This window comes from Convolutriloba macropyga, chromosome 6, assembly GCF_964194025.1.
Source record: "Convolutriloba macropyga chromosome 6, txConMacr16.3, whole genome shotgun sequence".
Lineage (NCBI taxonomy): Eukaryota > Metazoa > Xenacoelomorpha > Acoela > Convolutidae > Convolutriloba > Convolutriloba macropyga.
In genome coordinates, this window is record NC_134473.1 from 2864082 (window position 1) to 2888307 (window position 24226).

Genomic DNA, 24226 nt, shown 5'->3' on the forward strand with positions numbered 1-24226 from the left:
CAACATGGTAGTACTAATAGACTGTTTCAGAACAAATTAGTGCCTTAAATGCATTAAATTGAAACTTAAGCGCTCTCATATTATGAAAAATTATTTAATTTACAATTAATGTATTGTTTGACAATCGGCTGCTTAAAAAGAAAGCTGTTTTTAAGTTTCCAATCCACCTTATATATCCACCATTCAAACCAAGAGAAATTTTGAGTGGTAACAATCTTCTGCGATTTTCGAGATTTTCGTCATCTCCCAAAAAGCTTCAAACAAGTTTTTGGAGAAACTATTGCTCAGTGAAATCCAATTTTATGATATTCTATCAACAATTTCGCGCAACTAAATTAGTTACTAGAAGCAATCTGCGTTCCTGGACTTCAAACGACTAACACTAGCATTTTATTAACTCGCAGCGAACTAATTATATTGGTTTTCCTGAAAATTGGCAGTCATCAGAGGACAATTTTAACTACCGAAAGTACTCCTTTTCTTGGAAATCGGACGTATAACAAAATAAAAAAGAATTGATTTAAAGGTTTTTTCGGGTGTTTGGTATTCTATGAGTTTGAAAAACAGACGTATGACATTAGTAGCTGATAAGTATTCATTCATCACAGTATACGTGTGATCAACTTCGAAGTTCTGGACTATCAAGGCGAAATTTGATTTCTGGGCTGTGTTTAATTAAAGATTATCTGATTTGTAGTTAACAGTTTGTCTACATTTTTTTAATATCAGTATTAATGCCCATGAGTATACCAATTTGTTCCGCTGAAAATATAACCGGGAAGTTTTCAGCTCACCTAAACAGAGAGGACTTCTATGCAATTTGAAATCGCCCGTCAACAGGTGAAGCCTCTTTCATCAATCTTGACGTACGTGATTGGGTAGGAACTATATAATAAAACACTGTTTTCCCATATGGTCTTGCATTTTGTTGTAAACAGTTTTCAGAAATGGTTTGCTTCAAGTTTGGTTACTAATTGCTCTTGAACGAAGTTTGAAGGAATTTTTGTTAACGTTTGTGTCCTAACCCCAAAATTGCTTAACTCCTTTTGTGCTTTTTCCTGGAACATTCTTAGACTTCTTGAGTGACTTTTTGATAGTTCATAGTTCTTCATTTTTGAGTGAGCTCTCTTTCTGGAATAAAGTTTGTTGCTGATATAGACGCAATTCTGAGCAAACGGAATCAAAGCCATTTTAGTTGAGTAGTAGTTTAAATGTCAGTCTGACAACACGGAGGTCCGGGTTTCGAACCATGTGGCATTGCTTTTTGAACCCATGAAACATTTCTTAGCTACACTCCCTCTAAATTTAATTGCCCCCGTCAGTCGTTCGAAAGCAATTCATCCCACGATAGTAGGTTTATATTTGATTTTTTGAGTTCTAGTAAGTAATAAAAGAAGCAAGACCCTGTTACCGAAACAAACTTAGTTTGCAAATTTAGCAAAATTGTTGAAATGTTTCTGCTGTTTACATAATTTTAATCTTTTTTCCAGCTTTGCTCTGTCGTTCCTGGTTCATCTGATCAGTTTTTACAATTGAAACTGAGTAATTTTTTTCAGTGTTTTTTTGCAAACTGAACCGAGTTTTCTTATCTCCAACCGTTGAACGCATCGTGACCACCTCTTATTTGGCTGATAATGGCCTCTATATTTTTATCGTTTTTTCCTTTTTTCTATTAATAGTTTCTACTCTGTTTGCCAGGAGGTATGTTGGAACATTCTATGTCTCTCTTAGACTGTAGCACCAGCCTCCTTGTTCAAATAAGTTTCAATTTTTTCTTGACTCATCATAAAACGGTTCTTTTTTTTCTGTACGTAACGCATTCGTTTTCAGGAATTGTATTGCATCGCCATTTTCTTAAATTTGAAGCTTCAAACGTTTCTTCTAATTTATTAACTCGAAAAATAGTTAAGATTTTTTTGAGTTACTAAAAAATTAGAAATTTAGTTAGGTAATTCAGTTAATTGCATAATTTGAAAAAAAAAATAAGACAACTAATCGGTAAAAAGTAATGCTTGAGATATCAGTACTAAATTATGAAAAAAAAATCAGTTCACAAGAAAAGTTATTCATGTTATTTGCGTAATTTGAAAATTTTTATTAAAAACAAGTTTGTGTGAACACTTTACAATGCAACTTTTCAACTAACTTAAGCGCCGCCACTATCATAATACGGTATATGATTATTTTTATTTTTTCTATTGTACTGAATAAGTCAACCAGTTGCAATTTGAAACATCTTGCTCATGTCTCGTCATTCATATACATAAAAGCGAGATTTTAAATCTATCGATTCAGTTTTATTTGCTCTGTTTTCAACTTCACTTTTCGCGTTATTGTCAAATTAATATTCCAGTCTGTTTAACACATATTTCATATGTTTATCGTCCCAATGATGTTAATCTTTGAAGTATATCGCTTTAAAAGCTGAACGCAAAAAAATCTTAATTTTAGATTATAAATCAAAGGTTACTTTTTATCGATTGAGAAACTTATGACGGAAACCAATTATTTTTCAGAAAAGACCCGTTACATTTACGTTATTGTACCAGACCGCCATATCTGTGAATCATAGCCAGATTGTTTTTGAAGTGATCAGTGATATGATTACTTAAATTTCTTTCAGTTTCATAGACAGTATATTTTTAGGGCTCAACCCAAAATTTGGGGTTTAACTGATTAGGAACGTGGGTAATTCTTTTAAGGTCCCTTGACGTTGCATTACTTTAATAATTTACCTGTACTTTGGGAAACCCAAAATGGAAATTGATGACCAGATACTTTTTCCATGTTTGCAAAAATTCTGGGACATAAAATTAGACCTTCTAGCTCTATTCCAATTTTAATCAATCATCAAATAGCTTGATTAAAGTCTCTATAACTCAAGCGAAATTTCTGATCTAGTTATGTAGGATGCAAATTCGATCTGTTGCCCTATTTTTATACCTCCTTAGTTTTTACAACTCACAAGCAACATCTCTAAAATGTAAGTAATGTATTTATCTTTTTAAAAAATTAAATCGAACAAGCTGAAAATAAATTATTTCAACTTCTCAAAAACGAAGAAAAGGCAAAAGAAGATTCTGTCCAAGAAGTCTTTAAATGCTCAAAAATATTATGTAAGTCCAATAGACGTAAATCCGTCATATCATGACGACGCATTTACTAAATTCGATACCGAAAAACATCTTCAGCTATGATAAAAACATATTTAACGTTTTTGTTTCCTATTATGTAAAGACTTAATTTTGCACAGTTCCTTTAAATAATTGTCATACCTATGCAAAATTATATTTATTGAAATGCAAACATTAATTTAAAACACCTTAATTAACTTGAAAATGCCTTTGTATGAAATTTGTGTTACTTAACCTTTAACTTTTTTGTAGAGAAAACGTCTAAACAAGGTTCTGCCAATGTACTATAGTAGAACCTTCGCGTTAATATAGTGGCGAAGGTCAGCCAATGCTATAGCTTTACACTTCAAAAAAAAAACTTTATCCGTTTTGTTGCATAGTTTATGATCTCGTTAACAACAAAAGAGGTTATTACAGCAGAGAATTTGAAAATAGAGAATGTGTATTACACAATACTCTACACCAACCACAGATTGAGAAGACTTTAGTCTCTTCAAAAAAACGTATGCTCACTTTATTCCAGTAAGTATGTTAAATAGATACACTATGTGTATATAATTGACTCCGGTGCGGTATACTCGTACCAACGTTTTATTTGAGGTTTATCATCAGTGTTTTCCACAGTCCGTTAGTGAGAGAGTTTTAGGTAAGTCTACTTTGCGCAGAAATAAGTAGCCCTGGCTCTATCCCCTTTAAGGCTGTGAAATGAACCCAAATAGTGTGTTCTTTAATATGCCTCTTTAGTATGCGTTCTCCTTGCAAGCTGAAATAAAATTCTGGTCTAAAATTTTGTTGCTACGTTTTTTTGAAGTTTTTTTGGTAATTGATGTTTTTTGTTTAACTATAATATTTTCCGATGATTTTGAAGCCTACCGCAGGTACCACAAATATTGTAAATTTTAAACTATTTCAGCCTGTGGATATATTTAAATACTTACCAAATCTACCAGCCATATTTATTTTACAGAGGTAACCTCTTGTATAAATGGGTTTCAATCACAGTTCGCGAAAAATTCCTTTACAATATCTCATAAATGTCGGCTAAAATTTTTGCGCATGAAATCTACACGTTCAGAGATGCCAAAATTTACAGCAGTCTGACCTGAAATGTATTTAAAATTAGATTGTCGCTAGGAATATTCTGTTTCCGACATCAATTTTGGATAAATTCAGAAAAATTCCCAGGTTGAACTGCAGGCTGTTTCAATGTTGCATCTTTGTTTTTAGAGTAGATGCGAATTAACTTAGTAAATAGGTGTCGGCAAAAATGTTCTCATTTTTCTAAGCTTTGGTTTAGTTTCAGGTTTCTTTCTTTTCCTATTCGGTTAATTGAATATTAATTAGATAAGAAGGTCCTAATATTTCTGTAATGAAAATTGAAATGTTGCATTTGTGAACTTTTCATATTTTTCTCTTTTAAAATCTGTAATCGAACTTTTATCAGCTTATGCTAATCAATTTTAGCGCAAAAAGCCCATTTAATTGTTCACGCATAATTATGAATTGAAAAAAGTATAATCACGAATGGTGGAGGGAGGGGGGAAAGAGTGGGGGTGGGGTCAATAGCTTTATCTGTTTCTTTGCCAGTAAGCTACATTACGGACGGTGTCCTGTTTTTTAACCCCTATTCTTGTAATCCCTATATTTTAACCCCGATTTTTAACCCCTATATCACTTAACCCCTCAATTATTTAACCCCTATATTGTTTCACCCGATTTTAAGCTTCCAAAAATTGAGGATAATTAGGCCGCAATCAATTCCATTTAGTCTAAAAAAAAGATTTAAATCGGGGTGAAATGATGGAGCGCGAAAAGGCTTTTCACACCTCAATCATTTCACCCCAATGCTAATCTGTAAATTTATGGATCACAATTGTCAGGGAAATAGAGCTATCGAATCAATAGTTTAAAGCAAAGCTATAACAATTAGCGAATTATTTATTTCATCTAGTCCCTAATGGGGCAATTGAAAGCAATTGAAAAATGAATTGAACACAAAAATTCTTGTTTCATTGCATTTTGAAATCAGCATGATATCTGCCGACATTGAATTTACTATTTCTTCCAAAAACAAAGAAATATTGGTTGTAGAACGCCATGAACTTTAGGTTAAATGAATAAATAAGTTCACAACCGCCTGGATTTGCGCTAAATATCAAAGCTACAAGTTCCGCGTTTCCACATTAACAGAAGATATCCAACTTATTAGCATAAACAGTGAGCACAATCATAATGCTTCTATTGGAAAGCCGGCGACACGAAAAGTTATATAAGATATCAAACCCCTAAGTGAAAACTTAACGCCCGCATTAGTCGTAGCGTCCGCAATTTTACCAGTAACTGACGTTCTCTCGACCCAGTAAGCGTTGCCGTCAAAACCAAAATTAATACAAACATCGAGCGTTAAAGAAAAAATATTCAAACAGTGACAGTGTCAATTCAAGAACCGTTGGACCTGCATTTCGATATACCCGATACGTTTCAATAATTTTTGCAGTATTACAGTGGAAAAGATGACAACGAGCGTATTTTAACCTTTAGTAATCCGTATATGACATCGGTTCTCAAAGGTTCAAAATTTTGGCTTGCGGATGGTACCTTTAAATTATTGCCCAAAAACGTCTATCAATTTTACACCCATCAAGTATATATTCCCAGTATTGCTCCTGCTTGTTTACGCGCCCTCCTTTCCAAACAAATCAGAAAAAAGTACAGCAGATTTCTTGATGCCTTAGAAAAGTTTGCCCCAGTTTGTAAGCCCAATGAGGTTCTGTTTGATTTTGAAAATGCCCCAATTAATGCTTTCTAAAAACATCATCCAGCTTCATTGTTATCGGGCTTTTATTTTCGTTTAACAAAAAATTTGTTAGGAAAATAGGAAACTTGTACATAAAAAAGCTGGTGTCAGAAAATCATGAAGTGGCCCTTGCACTAAAAATGATCACTGCTCTAGCTTTTGAAAAAAATGAGAAAATAGAAAAGTTTTTCGAATTGATTGTTCAGGACATAACCACACTGGTGGATCAACAGCATTTAGATAGCTTCGTTTTTGAGAAAATAGACGAAGCTTGTTTAAATTTCCAATCGAAATATATCAAATGTCCACTATTGAATCAACCTCCTATATCCCACCAAATCTGGCATCAAAGAGACGCAGCCTTTGAGGGAATTGCCAAAACAAATAATGCTGTTGAGGGCTGGCATTATGGTACACAAGCCTTGATCAGCGGATTCCACCCCGGAATTTGGAAAATTTTGTCTAACTTACAAAAAGACGCTGCGGTGCAAAAGTTGAACTTTTTTGAATGCCTCATCCGGGCAAAAATATCCAAAAAAAAATTTGAGAACTTGAAAGGAAAGGTTCCGAACATGATGTAGATTTACAGGGATGAAACTGATATTCATTTCTTCAGGGCTATTGCCAGTTTGACTTAGTTGTGTATTGAAAATATTATTGTAATTGTGTTTTCGTGATCCAGATTGATATTTTTGCTAGCAGCTAAGCTGTGCAAGTTTCATATCTAAATGTTGCAAAACTGTGTTCCCAATTAGGGTTCCCATCATAGGGTTAACGCCCGGGATGGAATTCGCTAATGTAACTCCGTTAGAACGCAAGGAGGGCGCCAACTCAAAAATATTTAGATGGATTTCAAATTTAAACTAACACGAGAACACAATTACAATTATATTTTAAATACACAACTAAGTCAAACTAGCAATACCCAGAAGAAATGAATATCAGTTTCATCCCTGTAAATCTCCATCAAGTTCGGAACCTTTTCATTCAAGTTCTCATTCTTTTTCTTTTTTGGATATTTTTGCCCGGATGAGGCATTCCGAAAAGTTCAAAAGTGACACCAGCATTTTAGTCCAAATTCTACAATTTTCCTAACAAAAATTTGGGTTAAACGGAAATAACAACTCGATAACAATGAAGCTAGATGTTGTTTTTGGAAAACGTTAATTGGGGCTAGTTTCAAAGCGTTAATTTCAAAATCAAATTGAACTTTATCGGGCTTACAATCTGGGGCAAACGTTTCTAAGGCATCAAGTATTCTGCTCTATGTTTTTTCTGTTTGGTTTGGAAGGAGGGCATACAAACTAGTAGGAGCAAGAAAGAGAATATATACATGATGTGTTTAAGTTTGATAGAAGTTTTTGGGCGATAATTTAAAGTTACCATCCGCGAGCCAAAACTTTGAACATTCGAGAACCGATGTCCTATACGGATCACCAAAGATTAAAATACGCTTGCAGTCATATCGCAAAAGCTATTGAAACGTATCGGGTATATCGAAATGCTGGTCTGACGGTTCTTGAATTGACACTGTTTGCATTTTTTTCTTAAACGCTGCGATGTTTGCATTAAATTTGGTTTTGACGTCAACGGATACTGGGTCGAGCGACGGCTACGGCTAATGCAGGCTTTAATTTTTCACTCAGGACTTTGATCTCTTCTAAAACTTTTCGTGTCGCTGGCTTTCCAATAGAAGCATTATGATTGTGCTCACCGTTTACGTTAATAAGTTGGCAATCTTCTGTAAAAGCACAAACGAGGCACTTGTAGCTTTGATATTTCGTGCAATTCCAGGCGGTTGTGAACTTATTTGTTCTTCTAACTTAAAATTCGTGGCCTTCTACAACCAATATTTTTTTGTTTTTGGAAGAAATAGTAATTTCAAAGTCGGCAGATATCATGCTTATTTCAAAGTGCAATGAAACAAGAATTGTTGTGTTCAATTCACTTTTCAGTTGCTTTTAATTGCCCCATTAGGGACTAGATGAGATAAATAATCCGCTAATTGTTATAGCTTTGCTTTAAACTATTGAGTCGATAGCTTTATGTCCCTGACAATTGTGATCCATAAATTTACAGATTAAAATCGGGGTGAAATGATTGAGGTGTGAAAAGTCTTTTCGCGCCTCAATCATTTCACCCCGATTTTAATCTCTTCCATTTAGACTAAATGGAATTGATTTCGGCCTAATTATCCTCAATTTTTGGAAGCATAAACTCGGGTGAAACAATATAGGGCTTAAATAATTGAGGGATTAAGTGATATAGGGGTTAAAAATCGGGGTTAAAATATAGGGGGTTAAAAGAATAGGGGTTAAAAACAGGACACCAGTCGCGACTTTTCCATTTTGCTTTTATAGTAATAACTGTTCAAAGGCTGCAAAAATCAAACGTAAGGCAAATTGGTTTTGAACCCCTCTCTTTCAATGCATTAAGATCATAAAGCGAGATTCGGCGTTTCGCTGGCTACTCTGTGTAAAATTACATGCCTCTTATTTGTTCCAATTTGGCATCCAGTCTACCCCCCCCCCCCCCCCCCCCCCCCCAACAACCCACACAGCCTTGTGGGCATATAAATTTTACCAGTAGATACACGTGCTATTTTTTACATAGTAGCGTGCTATATAACAACTCATAGCCTGTACACGAGGGGGGGGGGGCACAAAAAGCACGGAGGAGCAGAATAGATCCCAATTTGGGGTCTTCCCTATTATATGCCCCCCCCCCCCCAGCTTATTGGTCAGATAACCTATAGCCGCCCCAATCATGGTAATTATACCATAATGGGGGGGCTAAAATTTCACGGGGGGGCTATAATGGGAATGACCCCCAATTTGTACATATCTATGCTACAAAGCAACTGAGAGTAACGTGTTGTTAGACCTCCGTTGGTGTGTGGTCAACTTGAACGAAGACGCCAAGTGTCGGGCCATGTCAAATGCATTCATGGTGGAGAAATTCACCCCCCTCATCAAGTGTGTCATGCCTCAAAACGAGCACCTGGACTGTATGAAGACTGTCGCAGAGGGGGCAGCTGATGTGGCCATGATCAAGGGCTTACAGGTGGGTCTGGCCACTGAGAAGTTCGGACTGATTGGAATCATGGCAGAGCACTATCGGGTCACAGGTATGAATCCGAAATTGGGTTGTTATACTGTGCAAAAATAGGTCCAGGACAGACCCAGCAGATCAAAAATAGATATGAACCAGAAGTTTGCAAACAATCAAACAATGATCTTGTGGTAGGACTTGAGTTCTTGCTGTGGACCAAATGTGTCTTGGCAATACTTGTCTTGGGTCTTAGATTTTATCCTGGTTACCTAAATACTTATAACTTAAATGACGTGAGCATAACTTACTTCCAGTTGCTTATTCTGAGTTTGCGAAATTTTTTTGGAATAACAGGAGAAAAACGGCTGACATGAATGTTTGATGACCATTCCAAACTCATTTCCCTACGACTAAATTTTTCTTGAATTTTCTTATTTTTGAGAGCCGTATTGGATAACCGTGTGAGCCAGAGGTAACAATTCTTTGTCTTTGAAAAGGCCGGAAAAACAGTCAGTTAATAATAAATAGTTTTATTAACATAAGTCATATCAACTTGATGACTTCCTGGAGGGCAATTCGATGGGCTCAGCTTGTTTTTTTTTTGTTAAGACAATTTTCTCCGATCGATATATTCATGGTAGAGAGTTGAGACTGGTATCATTAAAAAGCTCGTCCAGCGTAGAAATTAAAAAGATTTTTCTTAATTTTGTTTTTTACAGGGAGTTATAAAGGTTTAAACTTCTGAGAAAAGTAGAGTGAATTCCGTTGTTTTTATTCACATTTTCCGGAATTTTTGCCTAAATTTTCGTCAATTTTGCTAAACTTTGTTGCACTTTTTAAGAATAGTGTTGTTGATTTTATATTTAAAGACAAAAAAGAATTGTTGAATAATTTGATCTAATTTTTTGTCAGAAATTTGGGCTAAATATTTCAAAATTCAGCCTTTTTCATCAAAAACAGCACAACATAAGCTTCTTTAGTCCACTTTGACTAAATTTGCCGGAAGTACACACCCAAACAACACTAATACAATCTTTGTAGACTCAACAGGGGGCTTTTACTATTTCAGGTTCTGTTCAAAATGCTCTATAATTAAAACTTTGCCGTTTTTTGCTGATTTTACTCGATTCAAAAAGAATTCGAACTGTATTCAGTCCGTCTTTTTTTAAAAAAAAAACTGATCTTTTTTAATCAATAGCGGCATAGCGATAGCTGGGGGCTATTATTGGCCTTCTCTTGGTTTTTTTTATTTCGTCGTCATGATTTTTGTTACGACCATATGACGTCACAGTCACTTTTTGTTCATTCGTTCATGCAATTTCAACTGAAATGCATGTGAGACGTCATTTCTTGCTCTTAGTGGAGCGAGTTTTTTGTTCATGCGCGTGATTAAATTTTTGATCACACTTGACTTACCTCACTCTCAAAAATGAGTTCCTCACTTTGAAATTGACTTTTATTTACTCTAATTCAAAGAGATAAGGTCAAATGGGTGTGTGTCACTCTAAATGAAGGTTATTTGAGATCAGCTAATAGAGGAAGCAATAAAGTATACAGATTTTTAGTCAAAATCTAACAGATCAGCCTTCAATGAAAGGACGAATTTTTTTGGTCTGTCTCTTTTACTGTTTTTTTTTAGACTGCCGATCTACGAATCTATTGCGGCTATTTTCTGGCAATCTGCCAGCTATGTTATTAATTAAAGAACAGAACAAATCAAATCAAAGCTCAAAAGTGACAGGTCCAATTGGCCTCCTAAGCATTTCCAAGCTAATGCATTTAGTTTTTTTGTAAGCTTATGGTTGTTTTGACATTTGAAAATAATTGGTTTTTAAGTAAAAAATGAAATTTTCCTTTTTTTTCTTAATTTGGTCAATTTGCAGCTTAATGAGAGCAGAAAAAGAAAGCTTATTCTTTTCCTCTTGATTCAATTTTCAATATCTATTGCGGTTTTCAGCCTTAAGTTATTGTTTTCTGGCTTTGATACTACTAATTTTCGGACATTTTTGTTTTTAGATATTTGCCAGTTTTTCACGTTGTCTAGTGTTGTCACACTATCATTTTATTGACAGTTCTCATACCACATTTTCGGAGTTTAAAATAAGGCACAACAGAGCATATTAAAATCCTGGAAGATACAGAGTATCGTTTTAACCGCTTCGACATTTCTTTCTGGAAGAATTTAATTGAATTTTTTAATTTGTCTCTAACTGTCGTTTTTACTTTGTTGTTTTAGTCGTACGAATATTCCTGTATAGTGACAGGTTTCATTGGCTTTTCACAGAAACGAAGGTGAGCCGATATTCTGATATTAGTAGATAGCTGATGGCCTTCATGACTTTGAAAATTGTTTTCCAAAATAAAAAACTTTTTATTTCGGAATTTTGTTCTTTTTATTGTCTTTTTGTTACCTAGTGTTGTTAATTGCAGGTAAAATATGACATAATTGGTGTCACGGGAACGTGTCAAAAGTGTTTGGGGTCACAAAGTTTAATATTTTTAGAGAATTCGTTATGACCTTACTGGCTTCGACACTGGGTTTTCAAAAAAAGTAAATTAATTTGATTTTTGTCATGTTTGACGTTCCTTTTTTAGACGAAAGATATATTGTGGACAAATGCAGGTCTTAAAAGCTTCTTTTGGACGAATAAACGAACCTATTTAATTATTTCATTTTGTAATTAATGGCTTTCATGATTTGGGAAGTAATGTTGTTTCGAAAAAAATCAAAAAAAATTACTTTTGCCGATTTATCATTCTTGTCTACTTGTTACCTAGTTTCATTAATGAAAGGCCACATATTAAATTATTTGTGTTCGCAGAAGGCGCAATTGAACATATTTTGAGGGTCAAAATATGGCTTTACGGCTTTGACAGCGTTTTCTGGAAAGTTTTCTTTAATTTTTTGTTTGTTGTCCTTTTGTTGTATTTTCTAGCCGCAAAAAAAACTGAATAAAAACAGGTATTAATGCCCTTCTATAGAAGCATTTCCTAATCGTAACCCTTCGGGATATTTTACTTCATTTCTAATGGTTTTCATTACTTTGATGTTAATTGTTTGAAAAAAAAGGAATTTTTTAACTTTACTGTTTTTGTTCTTTTTGTCTAATTGTTACCAAACCATTTTATGGGCAGAACGCATGCCTTTTCTAGTGATTTATAAGTTATTTTATTTAGTTTCTGTTCTATCTGACGGTATGTTGACTTTGTTTTTAAATGTTGTTTTTTAAAACAGACATAAAATTTTTGTTGTAATTAATGTTTGTTGTTGTTGTTTGATTTTGCTTTTCGTTTTAACTTGCTTTCTGAATATTGGTATATCTCATCAATCTCATCATTTTTTACTCTACTGAGTTATTTGCTTTGTAGGCCATCTTTTCAGTCATTTGAAAAATACTTGGGCTTTTTTGGTTTTTTGGGTTTTTGGGATTCCCAAAAATAATTTTTGGGTTTTTTTATCCGTTCTTCATTTGGTAGACAATTATGCCAACCTTATGTGCGATCGCTTATTACCGAGCCTCCTTGTTGATATCTCAAATGTTATTAAACTTTTCTGCCAAGTAAGATTAATAACTTGAATAACTGAATAATTTGAAGTGTTTCTAAAATTATTCAGTTCAACAGTTGTCTTCTTTTCAGGAATTTTAGGGAATTTTGGTTTTGCTTTCTTTTAGAAGAGTTTAGCTGGCCATTGCTGGTTTTGATCTCGACTACCATTGTTTGAAGAAAGTTCTCGTAACGTTTCTAAAGAATCAGCATGTCGTCGATTTTTCGTGGTTTAGCAAAATTGACGAAAACAGCGACAATGCGAAAGCCACCGACCAAGTCGCCATTCCTTCTTCGCTAATTCTGGTAGCCAATTCTAGCAACAATAACAATGCGAAAATTGGCGACTAATCCCCAAAATCAAAAAACTAGAGTACAGTCGGCGACAAGATCAAAGGATTAGAATCGACTACACTTGTCGCTAGTACTCGCCAACTGTAAAATGCAAAAATTAACAGCCTATATACTAAAATTTGAGCGTATGGCACTTTTTCGCGCTCGCTTATTTTCCTGATCTTAAAACAAGTGGGAAAACTGCATGCGTAAAACAGCGATTTGCCGAGTATATAGACTAGAGCAAATGAGCTTTTTGCAATGTAATGAGTTGAAATTGATGCCAAATAGTCGCTTATTTTATTCCGAATACTTGCTGTAGTTTTTGCCAGAGGCAATAATAACCGCCTTGAACCTTAAAATAGTTTTTTTTCTTATTTCAAAAATTGATAAAAATTGTTTTAAAAATAAAATTTTTGAACTGCTTTGCACTCAATTGTTTTCATTTTTTCAAAATATTTTATCCCTAATTTTATTTGATCGTATATTCTGCATCACTCCGATCTACATCATGCATTTAGAGGCACTTTGATCGTAGTTGCAAACAGCAATTTACTTTTGATCAACTTAAAATTCTGTTGAGATGCAAAGCTACTTATGATGGCAAATGTTCATTTTCTCATTGCAACTTTACCGACAAATTCTGGGATCTAGGTCAAAAAATGGCCAAATTAGTTTTGCGTTTGTTAACCTGCTATGTATTAGGACTAAAGCGCCAAGGTCACTCGCAAAAAAATTAGCTACTGATTTTAATAACTTCCTTAAAATTGTTTGCTCATGAACGGCAGATGCTTGTTCTGATTTGCCGTCGTTCGTTAGTCGAAAATTTAGGGTTATAAAAATAGAAAAAAAGTTCACATAAATTTCAAACACCGAGTATTTCGGTCATCTGAAAAACCGTTCACCAAGTTTTAGTCTCTTATCAAGCTTTGCTCTAATCTATGATCAGATCCTTCATTATTTTTTCCTCCGATCAGACTGTTCCCCAGATTAGGTTTTTGGATCAGAATTTTCGAGAAGATTACCCAAACTACTGAGCAACCTTATCGCTTGTGCTGATATGCTTTTTAGGTCCCTTACTACCCCGTGAGTATAATCTTTTTTTATTGAAACTCGTAAATTATTCAGATTATAACCCTAAGTTTAGATATTTACGTGCATTCAAAATTTTAAATAAATTAATAAGAAATATTATTAATATAATAATTTTACAATCGTGGCTTTTCGTGCTCATAGGTAACAAAAGAGTTTGAAGGCAAAAACTCGCGCTGAACGTGCAAAAACTCGGTTAAACATTAAAAGCAAGTTTTACTGCCAAAAATTCTTATTGACGAGGGCAACATGTTCCATTTTTGAACGCTTTTCAAGATCATAAATTCGTTACTCCACTTCTTTTTCGTTCTCTTTTTTAAAATAATTTGGCTTTAAAATAATATAATAGTTTTGTCTAGCATTTTGGCGACTAGTAAACATTTAAAAATTTTTGGATCTTTCCCAATGTCTTATTTCTGTTTTTATCTTCATTCAGCTAATTTTTAGATTAAATAATTTGGCTGGCAAGATACGATCGTTAATGTGAAGATCAATGGAGTGGTAAAATTTTCGTCAAAAAATAAACTTTTATGCCCATGTTAATTTGCCTATTTAAGCGTTTTACATTTTTTTGCTTAAAGAGTTTGAAGGAATACTTCACTGAAAACAAGACGAAACAGTACATCTGACTTGAAAACACCAACTGTTGCTTTCAAAGGAATTTGATTTCTTCCAAGATACAAAGAACGAATTGCACAAGCCATTTTGCTTAAAACCGAGTTCAAGTGATATTCAAAGTTTAGGTTTCAATCAATTTGTACTCCAAGATAACAAAAAGCATGAGCTGGTTGGATAACTTAACCTTTAAAATTAAATTATATATCCGAAATAGTAAGATTTGTAAAAAAAATAACATCTCTATTTTATCGACATTTAAGATAAGTTGATTCTCTGTTAGGTATTTGTCTATTTCTTCTCATATATTTTTTAATTTTTTGTGGTATTTGTCACTGTTTTCAAATTTGCATATAATACTAGTGTCATCCGAGAGTTGAAAAATATCATTTTCACCTTCCACTTTCTCAGACAAATCGGCGTTATATAGCAGAAAAATAAAAGGTCCTAACACTTCATCTTGTGTAACACCATGACTAATTGTTTTTTTATCCAATAAGTCGTTAGCCAATTTCACGCATTTTGTTCGATTTGTGAAAAAAGATTTGAAAAGTAAGCTCGTTGAATCAGAAAGATTGAAATTTTCAGCTTTTTTGCGAAAGATCTCATGTTAAACTGAATTTGAAATTTTTGCAAGATCCAAGAATACAGCACAGAAGCTGTGTCGTTGATATCTTCCAAATTTCCTATTATTTTTTCAATAAACTAAAACACAGCACAGACGAATTTCTAGATTGGAAACCGAATTGATATTTGTTCAATAGTGCATATTTTTATTAACTGATTGGGGTTAAAGTCTTTCAAAAATTTTTTCGCAAAAGTTGGTGTTAAGGAAATAGGACGATAATTAGTTAAAACAAAAATGTCTCCTATTTTGAAAAACGTTACACATCGACATTTTGTTTTTCGTTTTTTGACCATTTTCATCAATTTCAGTGATGTGGACCGTTTTTTCTTTCTTTTTTTGTGCTTCATGAATTTTCTTTTTTCTTCTGAAGTTTCATATTCCTTAAAAAAACCTCTAAAAATTTGTGCTTCTTTTAACTTTCTATATACAAGGTAGCGATACTTTTTATCGGACACAAATGAATCGGCACTGTGTGTCAATTTGTACTCATTGAAGTAAAGATGTTTCTCAGCAACAAACTGTTTAATTTCTGTTGTCACCCAAAGATTATCAGAAGTAGTTTTTTTGGTATTGGAAACTAATTTGATCTCTGGTTGTGCGCTTTTCTCGAGTGTTTTGACAAAAATTCTGTTATGCTCTGCAAATTTTTCATAATAGTTTCTTTGTTGATAAACTGTTCTCCAATCTGCAAGAGCCAGATCTCTATTAAAACTTTTATCGACAAAATTTTTGTATCTTGTCTAATAAAGTAGTTTTGTTTATCTTCTAGTGAAAAAATTTTTTCTGAAGAAAATTATATTATGATCAATACCGAAAGGAGGTAATCAGATTTCCAACTAGTGATTTGCTCATTAGTTGAAACACACTGATCTATCAAACGTCTCTTATTGGTACATATACGTGTTGGAATATCAATGTTGGATAACTCTAATCCTAATCCTGTCTCAAATTTCTGAAGGCTTTTCTACCCATTTATGCTCTTCATATCAATTTTATAATCTCCAAATAAAAGTCTTATCTGTAATGGAGAACGCATTAGAAAACTCGGCACTTTATTTGTCAACACGGATATGATGTGGACAATAGGAGACGTTAATGAGACATTTTTCCTCTGAGGGATAGCCTAATTCCAGCCACAACGTTTCAAAAAACCTTGGATCGGCTAACTCAATTTCTTCTCTGTATTTAAGAATTGTTTTCTCATGAATCCATATTCCTACACCCCCCCCCCCCCCCCCCGCCGCTTAATGTTTGATATTATTTCCGATGTGAGCGCACTCAAGCGGCTGATATACCATTATATACACTACTATAAGAACCTTATAATCTAACTGCAAAATAGGTTTCGTCGTCTTAAACAAATGACCAAACCTACTGGTTCTCCTTAGAACTTGGTACCCGAAAGAAATTGACCTGAAAGTGGAAAAGTTTGAAAACATCATATGTTTGAGTCAGTATTCAGTTAAAATAATTCATGTCTTTATCCAATGTTTTGTTTGAGTTAATCGCCGATCTCAGAAAACAAAGTTTACATTCAATCATCATTGCCATATGAATACTTTAAAAATAATCAAATATTGACATCATAATGATGATATTACAGTTCAATGTCAAGTTCAGCAACCTTACATATATTTCAAAACTCACGTCATCAGTTTATCCATCATTCATTTATTCACTGTTAACTTGTTATAACTAGCAGCTTATTATAAATTCGCGATTAAATTAACTAACAAGACGCCACGAAGATGCCCAAATCCACGAAAGTAGAACGAGGTGTCACTGACATTACGAACAACTTTCAGTACAACAATGCGGGTTCATCAAACAGCCAATCGGATGACCGAACTCAATTAGTGACCGACGATGATAAAACACGATCAGATTCTACAAAATTCCGCCAATCAACCAATAAAAACACCACTCCAGATTTCCAGAAAACTTATCAACTGACACCGGATAAACCACTTGAGTTACGCATAAAAATTTCTCCGGAAGATATAAGTAAAGTTAAAGTACAGGTAAAAAAAAAAAAAAAAAACACTGAATTTCCAAATGAGTATAAATAGGTCAAGGAGCCTAAACATAACACAAATGGCAGCGTAAAGATATAACATAAGTAATAAATAACAGGTAAAAGATTTTCTTCTCCAGGTAGAAGAAACAAATTATACAAACTCAAAAATGAAGCGTTATTTAAATTTAAAAGCTTTCCAAGAAACATTGCCGACAATGTTTCCCATTGGGTCCTTCTGAAATTGTTGGAAAAAGTAGTTCTTGAAGACTTTTTTAACCCGCCTGTTTGATTCATTCCCTTTTAAGTATTTTTCAAGACAATTATTAATTGATAAGCCTTTTCGGATAATACTTTTGTCCAACCATGATGTTTTTGACCTCTCTTCAAGAAAAATAGTTTTCGTCCTTGAATGTCTGTAGAACTTATAGGTTGGCAAGCTAAGTCCTGTTATTCTTCGGAAGGCAGGCTTCTTAAATGTCAAGAGTTGATTGACATACATTGCTGTTCTGTATTCAAGTAGTTGTTTAATTGGCAGTATATAGTTATCTAGTTTGATACTAAGTGATGAACTGTTAAATCGTTGAACATAACAAGCTTTAACTGCCCAATTGAGTTGCTTTTCTAAGGTTGTCAGAAGATTTTTTGAAATTGACGAAAGCAAAACAGCTGAGTACTGGAGATGACTAATAACAAGAGAATTCAGTAGGATTTTGCGCAAATGGTATGGTACTACGTTTCTCAGGACGTAAAGTGTTTTTATTCCTTGCGCCATCTTGCTGAGTATTTGTTTAACTTGTTGTTGGTACATCAATTTTTTGTCCAAAATTACTCCGAGATATTTCACATTCTCAACTTCTTTTATTATATGGTTGTCAACTTTAATAGACTCTGCTGCGGAAGAAGTGCCAAAGACAATGAACTCAGTTTTTTCTGAATTCAGTTTTAAAGAATGGTATGAAAAATAGTCAACAAGCGAAGAAATTGATTTCTCTAAATGCAGCTTGCAATCAGTAATTTTTTTGCCGAAAGTATAAACAACTGCATCATCAGCGTATTGGATTAAACTGCAGTTGATGAAATTTGGTAGATCATTTACATATAGGTTGAATAGGAGTGGTCCTAAAACTGTGCCTTGTGGAACTCCTTGCCTAACCTCCAGCCAGTCAGATTCAGCTTCTGGTATCACTACTCTTTGATGTCGGTTAGTGAGGTAACTCTTAATGAAAAGGATAGCCGAAGAAGAGAAACCAAGGTGTTTAAGTTTTTCTAGTAAAACTGAGTGGTCGATTGAATCAAAAGCTTTTGACAAATCTAAAAACGCCGCAGTGACCACTTTTTTTTCATCAAGTTTCTGTCTTACAGTTTCTGTCAGATATACAAGAGCATCAATTGTTGAAAATTTTTTCCTGAATCCAAACTGTGTTTTGGATAGGAGGTTGTATTTTGATAGGTGTTCCTCTATTTGATCTTTGATTAAAATCTCAAGAACTTTTGACAAAGCAGGCGTTATAGAAATAGGCCTATAATTCAGCGGGTTTTCAGTGTCTCCTTTTTTGTGGATAGGTGTAATATTTGCCAATTTCAGTAGAGAAGGAAATTTGTTTTGTTTAAGAAATCCGTTGAAGAGAAAACATAACGGCTCTGCTAAAAGATGAGCACCATCTTTTAATGCCCAAGCCGGAATAGTTGAAGGACCCAATGGTTTGTTTTTATTGAGGTTGTTGAGAGCTTTACGACACTCAAATGTGGTAAAGAAACGAAACGAGAACAAATTAGGGTTGATCTGCTGAAAGTTTTGTTTAATGGTTGGTTTATTTAAAAGAAATTCACCAAGTTTACTAAATTTATAGTTAAGCAAATTCGCTATTTTTTTGCTGTCGGTTATTACATCCTCAAAGCAGTTTTTCAAAGAGAGAATTTTAGTTCCTGTTCTAGATTTATTTCTGACTTCGTTGATCAGATTCCATTGTTTCCTGGAGCTGTTAGCAGACTCAATCAATTGTGTTTGGAAGCGTTCATAATCTTTCAGATACTCTTTACTCGTCAGATCTTTAGTTTTAGGAAATTATCAAAATTTTCTGATAGTAGAAATTCGTTCCTCTTTTTATTGAGGCATTTTGTTGCGTTTGAGACAAACTTATCTGCAAGTGAAAAATTAGGTTTGTTGTTCCGTATAAAAATTTTTCTGATTGGTGCATGTAATCTGATTACATTTGCAATCAGACTTTCAAAACGTGAGAACATTTCTTCGATATCATTAGATTCATAGATGAGGCTCCAGTTAATGTAATTTAAAGAATTTCTGAATTTGTGGGGATCATAATTACGCTTATCAAATATCAGTTTCCTGAGTGGTTTTTGTTTTTGAGTCAGCGTGAAATCAGTGAATAGAATTTGTGCAAGATGATCGCTTTTGATAGGAGAGTCGAATACATAATAGTATTTCCCTCTCAGCCCATTATCAGTTATGATATAATCTAATAAACTGCAGCTACCGTTCTGGTGCCTGGTTGCAGTTCTTGAATTCATCAAGTGCAAGTCGTAAGGTAGAATAATTGTATCCAGTTTCTGTTTTTCTTTGTTGTTCAAGTAATTAATGTTGTAATCTCCTATTAGGCATATTGATTTATTTTCAGTGGAAGCCTTATCGATGCATAAAGCCAATTCATCCAAAAACTGTGAACAAAATTGTTTATTTGGATTGTAAGAAATATTAATCAAGATACTTTTGTGAGAGGATAATTTGCATTCAACCCATAAACTTTCAAAAATTTTGGACATGTTGTTAAGGTCTTTCCTGATTTTCGAATTGCAAAATTTGGGTACTAATAATAACAATCCTCCTCCTTTTTTATCCTGTCGATCACATCTGTGGATATCAAACTGATAGGGATTAGGGTTATAAAAACTATTACTATCAATACTGGTCAACCAGGTTTCTGTTAAACCGTAAATACAATTTGGACCGATGTCATTGAGTAAACTCTTCAACTGTAGCTGTTTTTTCTGGATACTTTGACAGTTAGCATGCACAATTTTCAGCTGCATGGGCCATTTTTTACATTTTGTGTGTATACTATTTAAGGTTTCCAAAGGCCCTGGGTTTCTTTCAACATCCCCGTGAATTAACATAAGTATGTGAACATATAGAAGGAAAAAGAGCCCAGATGAGAAAAAACATACAAAGCCGAAAACTTTCAGCAGGTCAACTTTTATCAAACACAAATCAAGTTTTTTTAATTTAGAATTGTAAGTGAGGCTCAGTGGCGTGGGAAAGTTTAAAACCACTGTTTGCCTCGTCAAAAAATAATAACATAAATTTATCAGAATTACAGCTTTCAACATTATACTCAGTTATTGATGTCAAACCGCTCGTGCCTAATGAATCAAACAAACTATCAAAATGTTTCCATTTATTTCATCTAAAAGTCAAGGTTTGATAACAGTTAATATGGATGATAGCGATTAAATGATAGGTTGTTGTTTGGAGGCTGTGAAAAGTAGCGTTGCTGATAATTAGAGAATTTATTTTGCATTTTATAAGAAGCGTTAGATGTTACTTTACTAAAGTCAATAACCCCATTTGAGGTTTTTAATAGGTATCCCAGCAGTATGTTTTTCAGGAATGGTATTCCCAATTTATAATTTAAATGCACATTGTCATGGTACAATTGGTTGAAATGTGTGATGCGTGGATTGTATGTTGAAACACTTCGAATAATATCATTTAGCTTAAGCACTACAATTGCATTATCAACATTCCCATAAGTATTATTTAGCAAATCATTAAAGACTGCAATTTTTTCATTTTTATCACTGTTTATAGGTATCTCCCTAAAAGGAGGAATTTCACACAGCACCATTGAATCGGGAGTAAATTTTTCCATGCATTTATCAACCAGTTTTTGATAGTCCGCAAACAAATCTTTACCATTTTTGGAAGATTTTGAAACGCTATTAGTCCCATCCTGCAAAATTAGGGTTTTTAGTTTTTTTGATTCATACTTGTCAACAACTTTTAATTTTTCAAGCGTCGTGGAACCCCGGTATGCATGAATTGCAACGTCCAGTGGAATACTTGCATCATCATACAGCTTTGCTATTATGCTACTACCCAAAACACAATTCTCCTGCAAAGTCGTGAAATCATTTTTTTTGAAATCTCTGACCTGTTCCTGGAACAAACCAAAACCATTGGGGGATGATGCTGACTGTTTCTCAGAGTTGTTGCCTTGTTCTCCTCCAAGGCAGGGATGAGCATCAATTTTCGTTTTGAGTCCCGTTAACACTTGTTCAATAAATAAATCTTTTCGATGTAATTTATTAGACAAATCAACATAAAGTTTGTAGGAAGTATCTTTATTTAGCTGTTTCCATTCATCAAGAGTTAGCAGGTTGGGAACTTGACAGCTGCTATCTATATTCATTGCTTTAATCTTCACAAGAAATGTTTTATGTAAAGGAAACTGAGAGAATTTGTTCAATTCAATGTGCACGAAACGATTTTGTGTATTCAAAAAAAGAGCATTTAAAGGACAACTGTTTGAATCAACTGTAAAGTGAGCGTCTGAATCATAGGTAATAAATTACGCCAATCGATCGGAATTGAGGCAAAAATGGATCCCGATTTCGGAGAAAATAATGCCGGATGGAACAGTTATCGGATCATCCGGAGAAGTTCTTTGGTCTCCCCAGAAGGAAAGAAAGTTGGCGGACGAAAACCGACTGGATCGAGGAAACAGAAAGAGGATGAGAAAGTTATCTGATACTTCGAGTAGCGGAAGTTCCACCAAATCCACCGAAGAAGAGGAAGAGCAAGGTCAGCGAGAGAAGAAGAAGGTGAGAAAGTGGACCGATGCCTCTTCGACAGGTGGAAGTTCCGCCGAATCAGCCGAGGAAAAAGAGGAAGTGGGTCCAGGAAATAAGAGGAAAAGGAAGTGGTCAGATTCTTCTTCCAGTAGTGGAAGTTCCGCCAAATCCACCGAAGAGGCGGAAGCTTCAGGTGGAAGCTCGTCCGAAGATGGATCTTCGACTACGACTCGATACGGGAATTCTGAAGACGGAACATGTGTTTCACCTTCAATAAGCGAAGATTCAACAGATTCAATTTAATTGATCGGCATTTTGTGGATTTGGTCAAATGACTGTTTGTTTACTCACAACATTGACTCAATATCAGAAATGTGACTCTAACTATAAATGTCAATTCAAGCAAGCTACAAGTGTTTAGTATAAAGTATTTAATAATATTGTGAACGATCAGTAGTTTAGTAACATTATTCAACAAGAAAACATCGAAATAAATAAACTCTTCAACATGTAAAATTGAACTAACCGTATTTAGGTTGATGTAGCTTGTTGACAACAAATATAAATAAACTATTTATCAACAAAACCACCTAACATAACTTTTCGAATTGTGAGATCGGGGCGCCAGTTCCCACTCTGGCCGCCTATTAAATAAAAGCCAGAATCTTACACAACAAACAACGTCACAAAAGAAGCCCCAAATGTACAAAATACAGAATACCGAAGAAGCGAAACGAAGAGACTATCGGAAGCATATTGCCTAAAATAACTCAACAAAAAGGGTTAGATGAGCGACAAATCTTTTCTAATTTTTCAATTCTAATAAACAGTTGAGATTTACACTTTTTTAAAAATAACCTGAAGAGGCAGAGGGCAAGGTTGGGAGAAAGAGAGCGTAGAAGACTCGTGAGGGTTGAAAGTATCTGGGAGGGGAGATGGGGTAGAAGGAGGAAGAAGGGTACCTGTGAATGGAGTTATAGGCGAGGGTCCTGGCCGAAGCTGGAACCCAGCTCGAGAAATTTTCTAAAAGTTATCTAAGAAATCCGCTGAATTTTCAAAAAAATAGTCTGTTTTCAATCTGTTCCATTGGGTCTGCTAAAGATTGTACAAAACGGGATCTCTTTATGTATACCAGTTCAATTCGACAGGGAAACAAATCGATGACAAAGATATTTGTCTAATACTTGTTTATGAAAAAATATATATTTGTTTTTAATTTTAAGTTGGTTTCCTCTATGTACTCACTAGTTGAAATACAAGAAGTTGTAATTCGTAGATACAGGACACAGTAACAATTAATTTATTGCTCAATAAAAAATTTTAATAAAAGACCGAGTAATATTTAAATCATAAGACATAGTAACAAGTTAATTACTGCTGAAGTCAGTTTGTTTGTGCAATAATGCTGAGTTATAGGAAGAAAGCGATTTTCTGCGGCTGTAGCTGTTGAGTACTCTGCTTTGTTACTGTTTTTCCAATTTTTCCTCTGTAACAGAAAATGTACACAAGAAAGAAAAACTATTCTAAAAGATTTGTCCCATCTCAAAATTTATGCTGAAATTTTTTTTGTTCCTGCGCAAGCTATGCGAGCTCGGCTTCAACAACTCATATCACCGATGGAATGCCGACCGGCTCCCTATCTCTCCCAATACCAGGCGATGTTACTCGCAAAATTCTGCATTATATAATCTAAACGGTCTCTTAAAGACGTTCAATTAAACGTTCTCTTAATCAGTACTTCGATTTTCTATGCGCATATAGAAAAGTCGTATCAAAAAAACTTGCACTTTAAAAACGCGATAGATTAACGAACCTCAACGACAAAAAAAAACAGAAAAAAAATAAATTTGGGCCCTCATGCTACAAAAAATAAATCAGTTCTGTAACCTTAACTTCAGATGTTTAAGACTGAACGACAGAGAAAAAAATTGGAGTGCATATGGATAAAATGTTTGAGCGGCAGATATTAGGACAGAGTGTCGAGGTTATAGCAGTTCCGAAACTCCAAAAACAGTTTTATGAATTTGTTTTGTTCATTTTTGTTTGTACTAATCTGCTGCTCTACTTAATCGAGCAAAAACTGAAACAGGAGAAATTGAATGCCGCAAATTGTTTTCCTGTTGTTGAAATTGAGTTAAACTAATCCTATGTTGTAATATATTTTTACAATACAAAAAATAACGAGCTGCCAAATAACGAGGACA

At 34.3% G+C, this 24226-nt stretch overlaps 2 protein-coding genes across 2 annotated transcripts in view; both read left to right on the plus strand.

Annotated features, from left to right (window-relative positions):
- Positions 1-2329: 2329 nt before the first annotated feature.
- The window catches only part of LOC142340649 (melanotransferrin-like), a 43606-nt gene continuing 21709 nt past the window's right edge, over positions 2330-24226 (plus strand). Inside the window, exons 1-2 of the mRNA XM_075391339.1 lie at positions 2330-2983; positions 8813-9058. Coding sequence (XP_075247454.1) covers positions 2911-2983; positions 8813-9058 — 319 coding nt within the window. The 5' untranslated portion in view covers positions 2330-2910. The remainder of the gene's footprint in view (positions 2984-8812; positions 9059-24226) is intronic.
- Positions 16828-22538, plus strand: LOC142341429 (uncharacterized). Its single transcript, XM_075392361.1, has 2 exons — positions 16828-17217; positions 21792-22538. Exons 1-2 carry the CDS (start codon positions 16945-16947, stop codon positions 22323-22325), a joined length of 807 nt encoding a protein of 268 aa, XP_075248476.1. The 5' UTR covers positions 16828-16944; the 3' UTR covers positions 22326-22538.

Excerpts from the sequence above, each read along its gene's own strand:
- LOC142341429 (XM_075392361.1), top strand. The coding sequence starts at position 16,945 with ATGCCCAAATCCACGAAAGTAGAACGAGGTGTCACTGACATTACGAAC. Across the intron at positions 17,218-21,791 it reads TAAGTAAAGTTAAAGTACAG|GTAATAAATTACGCCAATCG; the intron begins GTAAAAAAAAAA and ends TCTGAATCATAG.